Raw genomic sequence first — 6,802 nt, forward strand, 5'->3', positions numbered from 1 at the left:
TGAATGATGATAATGTTGGGGCCAAGACCATTACATTCCAAGAGGAGAGGGTCTAAGGTTTAAATTCACTAGACCTTCACGATATAGTGAACCAAGGTTAAAATCTTTATTAAAAAAAGTGTTCACATTGATTGACTGTGTTTTAAGTATAATTATCTTTAATAGAAAAATACTCATAAGTAATCAAAATAATAAGGTCTAAATCTATAAAAGGATGTGAGCACCCATATATGAGTTAGATATTATATCTTAATCCAAAACCTAAGTCAAGAATTATTTTAGAGGAAATAATTTTTTTAAAAAAGTAAGGTGAGTTAGGTTTTGGTAGTAGGAAACCTACCAAAGCCAAAATATACCTTCAAAATAAAAAAAAAAAACGCTTACAAAAACGGATGAAAGAATTCCTAGTGTTTTTATGGTTATGCATAATTCTTCGAATCACTTATGGGGTAATAGTCCCCTGAGGCCCAGAGAGAATGTAGTCAAATTAAAAATAATCACTTTAAAGATTTCCATCATTTTCATACAAATCCCTATTATATTTATATTTAATACAAGACTTCTCGGCTTCTTCCTACACACCAAATTACGTTTATTGACAAATGATATATCTTAACAAAACGGGTTTGCGATGTTAAGAAAGGCATGTCTTTTAAGTTGGAAGGTGGGACCTTGGAGGAAGCTACCATGCAATTTCCTCTGAGCCACAGAGGTACGTAAGCTTTATTGAAATGTCTCTTTTCATCCACCGTCTCCCTACTCCCTCTTGGCTGCAGTTTCATCGCAACTTCATCCTCAATAACCCAATCCCCTTCTTCTTCTTCGCCATCATCATCACCCGCATCCTCTATCTCAATCGCTTTCATATATAAATTACACCGATTCTTACAGCTTCCAACACGCCCTCCTTCTCGCCAAACATGGCGTCCGCCAAGTGGTTCTCCAACACAAGTCTCCGCCTCAGTCTCGGTCGCTCCAAGTCAAAGCCGGCCAGATCAAGATCATCCAACTCCTTAACCTCTCCCACGTCATCATCATCTTCTACCCCAAAGCCCGTCACCAGAGAGGATGAACTGAGGGAGGTGTTCCGGCGTTTTGACGGTAACGGAGACGGCAAAATATCGGCCCTTGAACTCAGGTCGTATTTCGGGTCCATTGGGGAGTACTTGTCCCACGAAGAGGCCGAAGGGGTGATCCGCGACCTTGATTCAGACGGGGACAGTCTTCTGGACATGGAAGATTTCATGAAGCTGATGAAGAAGGAAGAAGGCGATGAGGATCTGAAGAAGGCGTTCGAGATGTTTGAGTGGGAAAAGGGGTCGGGATGCATAACCCCGAAAAGCTTGCAGAGGATGCTGCATCGTCTGGGAGACGACAAATCGTACGACGAGTGCGAGGCAATGATACACGCCTTCGACGTGGATCGCAACGGAGTCCTGGATTTCAGTGAGTTCCTCCAAATGATGGCCTAATAGTTGTAATACATATATAAATATATACATACAAGCACTCCAAAACCAAACCAGAACAAGTACAGTCCATGTCCAGGTCTTGGAAAGCTGCCTGTTCATCACCTTATTATCATATATATATATATATATATATATATATATATATGTCCCACCTTCTGAACTTCTTTTTGCAAATATTATGGATTGTTCTTGTATGTTCCTACTCATCAGTAAGTCTTGTTCTTAAATCATTAATGTATAGACATTCTCCATATTTACGCTCAATATATATATATATATATATATATAGTGATTCCGTTGCAACCCACGGGTAGATTTTAAGTTTGACTCATGACAAACACACTATTCTTAAAAATTATTTCACAATACTGTATTGATTGTGGGACAGTTTTTTAAGATTAAACAGACTTGTTCTGTAAAATTAACAGAGCATAGAACAACAGAAACTAATAGAATAATACTCAGGCAACACAACACAATTATAAAGGTGGAGGAGATAATTGATTTGAAAACTCATGAGTCTAGCACTGAATTCACAAACTCCCTAGTATTTATAGGTATAGAGCAGACAACCTTCGGACAGCTTCAAAGCATGATTTAATTATCAATTTTATAAATAGTATGGTTCATTACACGAATTCATTTGGAGGTTTGTGAACCTTGCATTTGAAGGCAATTAAAGAAATCAATTCTTAGCTTTAATTGAAAGTAAACTTAAGTGAATGAACATTAGGTCTTTGTTACTAGGAGATGATGAATCCATGAAAACATATTTTACAAAATTAATTCAATGATATTGCAAAAAAATAAATCCATTAAAAAGAACTTAATGCCTCCTTAACTTACACACAAGAGGAAAAATTAGTTATTTTTAATAGCAATTGCCCTGTAGACAGGTCTTATATAAAAGAACTCACTTTTTTTTTTCAAGTCCATTTATTAACCTATGTTTATTCATTAGCATATATATATATATATATATATATTAGAACCTTTTTTTTTAAGGGTAATGTGGGACTTCTTTTCCTGACACACTCGCAATTTCAAGTTTCTACTTGACTTCCCATATAAGTTGGTTAGGGAGGGAACGGGGCTCAAATGTTCCCAAATAATGGATCTTGAGCAACATATATATGTGACTATATCTCTTTTGTAACTTAGGGACAAAACATTTATTGTAGTACTTTATAAAAGTTCAAATTATAACTTTGAAGACTATTTTCATACAACTAAAAAGATTTTATTAAAATCATGAGAATTTGAACCTTGAATCTGATCTGCATAAATCCCCTGGTCCATTGTGAACATGCTATCAGGTCCACTCTTAGAACTGAAGCAAAGTGGCGACTGAAAAGAGGACACACATTATAAAGCAACCCTGCCATCCCTTTCAGGTTTTCAGCTTTTTTTTTTTTTTTTATCGAAGGTTTTCAGCTTTAATTGTCTTTTAAAAGATATACTTCTCTTGGCTAATTACAAGGAAAAGTTTTAAAATTTTATTTGGTTCTAAATATTAGGTAAAGATGTACTCGATGTATCTTTATATATAAGATATTTTTAATTTAATTTTTTACATTAATAAAAATTTATTATTTAGTTAAAATTGTATAAAATTACAATAATTTTTTAGTTTTGTTCTTAGTAATATCATAATTAATATCATGGTAATGATAGGTCAAAACACAATTGATGTCTCTTCCATTTTTCAAAACAAGGGCAAAATCATCTAATTATTAAAAAAATATCATGGCACTTCTTATATGTAGGAGTAAAATAAACTTATAGAAAACACCTTATATATATGGAAATGGAAGGGGTAGTAATTAACTTTTTTCTAATATTATCCTTTATAATTGCATCAGGTTGTAGTTATGTTCCTAAAAAAATTTATTGTAGTAATTAGTTTTAACGAAGGGTAAAGCTGAAAAGTCAATTTTTTTTAACAAAAGGGTTAATGGGCAAAACGAATCTTGGAGTATTGTGTGAAAAGTGTCCTTGAATCCTGAATTCTTAAAATGTATAAAATGAGCTCTAAACTTTTAAATTAATAGCAAATTAATCCATACCATTACCTTTTTGATAATGCCGTTATTGTTCATCATGAACTCCTGTCAAACGCTAACATAGCAATCCCTTACTAATGTGTCATTTGTTAATTAGTATCACAGACCCTAAACTATTACGCGAGTACCTTCCTGAATCCTAAACTTTAACATTTTCAAAAAATTACCCCTATCGTTTATGTATAGAACATTCACTACTAAAAAAATATAAATTAGTGAGGAAATTTAGTGAGGGATCGTCTATTCCTCTCTAAAATGTCAAATTAGCGAGGAAATTAGTGAGGAATATTAAATTCATAGCTAAGCTTAAAATTAGCGAGGAAAAATAGCGAGGGACAATCAATTCCTCTCTAAAATAAAATAATTAGCGAGAAAATAGCGAAAAATATTTATTCCTCTCTAAAATATGATAATTAGTGAAGAAAATAGCGAGGGACTATTAATTCCCTTCTAAAATATGATAAATAGCAAGGAAAATAGCGAGAAAAATTTATTCCTCTATAAAATAAAAAAATTAGCGAGGAAAATAGTGAGGGATATTTATTCCTCTCTAAAATATTATAATTATCGAGAAAAATAGCAAGAAAAATTTATCCCTCTCTAAAATAAAATAATTAGTGATGAAAATAGCAAAAAATTATCAATTCTCTCCTAAAGTAAGATAATTAATGAAGGATATTTTTTCTCTCTAAAATAAGATAATTAATGAAAAAAATTATAAGAGATTGTTAATTCTTATCTAAAATAGATAATTAGTGAAAAAAATAGTGATGCATATGAATTCTTTTGTAAAATAAATTTAAGTAATGGTATGTTTGTGTGCAATTTTTTATTTCTCTTTCTAAAATATTCTTGATATTTCTAATATTTTTTAACATAAAATTATTATTTTTTTCATAATTTTTTTTGGAAAAATTTTGTGTCTGGCGCCAATATTTATTCTTCTCCCTCTTTTTTTTTTCATTACTCTCCCTCTAGTTCAGAATGTGAAGGCGGAAAAAACAAAAAAAAAAGAGTCCCTTCTAAAGGCAAACACTGTGTAGCACTAAACCTAACTCGCCTCTTTGCACTTCACCAAGTTCACACCATTTCTTCCTCCAGCTCTGCTCCTTGGTTCCTCCTCCGACCTCGCCACTTTGCTCCTCGATTCCTCCCGCTTTGCTCCTCGGTTCCTCCTCTAGCGACATCATTGTGGGCCTCCTGTTCCTCTTCTAGCGACAGTGTTCTCTAGCTAAAGGTACTGCTTCACCTTAATCATTGTCTTCTCCTCGAAAACACATAGAAACAAGTTGGAAGCTTAGGTTAATGAATCTCGTTTGAAAGTAGATTCCCTTCATTAGCTTTTTCTACAAGCTTTAAATGTAACCAACCTGCCAGATAGAGGAAACATAACTTCAACTCATAAGTTGCAGCTGAAATCATGACTTTATCAAACATATATAATCTCTTCGTTTCTGTCTCAAAGATTTCTAGCATGTGATATTTTGATGAATATAAAGATTCTTGCTTTCTTGTTTATTTTGTTTTGTAAATAAAGTGAAACTAACATTCAAACATAAGTGCTTAACTCTTGAGTTTGATATTCAGTTGCTTTTCTCTCTTCATTGTCTATATTGTGTACATGTATTGGTGTATTCTTTTATTGCTTGCTCTTTGTTCCTTACTCTACTAGTAGACTATTTTCTATAACTTCTGAGCTTATGTGCTACTTTTAATTTAGAGATTATATCATTGGGAGGAAAATGAAACAAAGATAATAAGATATGCCTTTGAGGCCATTGGCTCTAGACGACTTAGTGATATTCTTGGTAAAGAAAGGAAAAAGCATAGGGAAAATGAAAATTATGTTCCCAATTGGATAAGTGGAGCTCACTGAAATGAACTTGTGCGGTATTGGAATACCCTAAAATCCAAAAAGATTTCAACAATCAATTCAAACAATAGATTGGCAAATCCATCTCTTCATACAGGAGGATCTATTCCCACACATTTACATGCTGCAAAATTGGTAAGTTCTAATTTATATAGCTGTAAAATCTGTTTCTTTGCATTATTAATGATTTGATGCTAATTATATAACAATGATTATTACATTTATAGGAAAAAAGCACCGGAAAGAGAGTGATGTTTCCCAATTATATGTGACTACACATAAGAAAAAGAAAGACAATCAATGGGTTGATGAGAAATCAAAAAACACCTATGTAAGTTTAGATTCTCAAAAACTAAAATGATATCTTCATGTTTTGATTATTTATTAATTCATTTGAACTTTTTAGGTGACATTCAAAAAAAATATTCAGCAAGCTGCTGGAATTTCTGAAGAGATTATTGAGGAGCAAGATGGACAACAACGAAATAGTGATGCTGCTGTAGAACTTGAAAATGAACGTGCAGGAGAACAGCCAACCCAACAAGTTGCAGACGATGACTTTCTTCAAACTCAAGCCTCTCTCCCTTCAGAAGAAGTAGCTCAAGCATGGTTGAAGGCTATCGGGGGGACAAAAAAAGTGGTAGAGTTTATGGATTAGGATTACATGCTGCTGTAGTATGTGGCTTTGCTGGCAACTCTGTATTCCACATTAACAATGCTCCATCTCCTGCTGCTCCCCATTCTACAACTGTAGATAATGTTGTTCAAACGCCTGCATTTGAAGAAGCTGTTAACCGTGCTGTAGAGGAAAGGGTACAACGTGTTCTTGAAGAAAAGATGAACTAAGCATTAGATCAAAGATTGTCAATATGAGACTTTCAATACGGCAAGACATATTTAGAGTTATTCGAACTCTAGGTGAAAGGGTCTTAACTCCACAGCAAAATGCCAATAGCTCTAATTCCTCTAGGCAACAAGATTCTAATCATGATTGTGGAAAATAACTTATGTATGAAGTGTTTTGAACTTGCTGTGTACTTTTTTTATATTTTGCATAACTCTTTATGTATGAATTAGCTTGAACTTTATGACTATAATTGATATAGTATCACATTTTTGTTATATTAATGTGATTATTGTTTATGATTAAAAATTTGGATGGATGATTAGCTGTGTGGTTATATAGGAACCAAAATATTAAAACTTTAGAATTTGCTAAATTAAATTAGTGAGGGATTATTGGAGGATTTTGTCAAAAAATTTTATAGTTTTAGCGAGGGATTTAGCGAGGAAAAAATTCCTCGCTAAAACAAAATTAGCGAGGGAATGGCGAAGGTAGAAACAAAATTGCAGGGATTGGTCTCGCCAAAATGTTGAATTATAACCTCAATTAG

General features: G+C 33.2%; 1 protein-coding gene across 6 annotated transcripts; it reads left to right on the top strand.

Annotated features, from left to right (window-relative positions):
* The first annotated feature begins 664 nt into the window (after positions 1 to 664).
* On the top strand, positions 665 to 6,530 carry LOC129310932 (probable calcium-binding protein CML41). 6 transcript variants are annotated; one of them, XR_008593188.1, is made up of 4 exons: positions 666 to 1,446; positions 2,789 to 2,866; positions 4,637 to 5,739; positions 5,815 to 6,530. XR_008593188.1 is itself a non-coding variant. In XM_054952828.1 (3 exons), exons 1-2 carry the CDS (start codon positions 921 to 923, stop codon positions 2,821 to 2,823), a joined length of 561 nt encoding a protein of 186 aa, XP_054808803.1. In that variant the 5' UTR covers positions 666 to 920; the 3' UTR covers positions 2,824 to 2,866; positions 5,815 to 6,530. The 6 variants fall into 6 exon arrangements, 3 of the variants coding, with proteins under 3 accessions (XP_054808801.1, XP_054808803.1, XP_054808802.1); XR_008593186.1 differs by lacking the exon at positions 2,789 to 2,866 and having other exon boundaries at positions 665 to 1,446; XR_008593187.1 differs by lacking the exon at positions 2,789 to 2,866 and having other exon boundaries at positions 665 to 1,446; positions 4,637 to 4,772.
* Positions 6,531 to 6,802: the final 272 nt, after the last annotated feature.

The sequence above is a fragment of the Prosopis cineraria genome, unplaced genomic scaffold, assembly GCF_029017545.1.
Source record: "Prosopis cineraria cultivar Desert tree isolate PC_DT_omini unplaced genomic scaffold, ASM2901754v1 PC5, whole genome shotgun sequence".
NCBI classification, from domain to species: domain Eukaryota; kingdom Viridiplantae; phylum Streptophyta; class Magnoliopsida; order Fabales; family Fabaceae; genus Prosopis; species Prosopis cineraria.

What these genes read in the sequence shown, in the direction of transcription:
- LOC129310932 (XM_054952826.1), top strand. Translation starts at nt 921, where the DNA reads ATGGCGTCCGCCAAGTGGTTCTCCAACACAAGTCTCCGCCTCAGTCTC. An exon ending in CAACGGAGTCCTGGATTTCA is followed by an intron (nt 1,447 to 4,513) that starts GTGAGTTCCTCC and finishes CTCTCCCTCTAG; the next exon opens with TTCAGAATGTGAAGGCGGAA.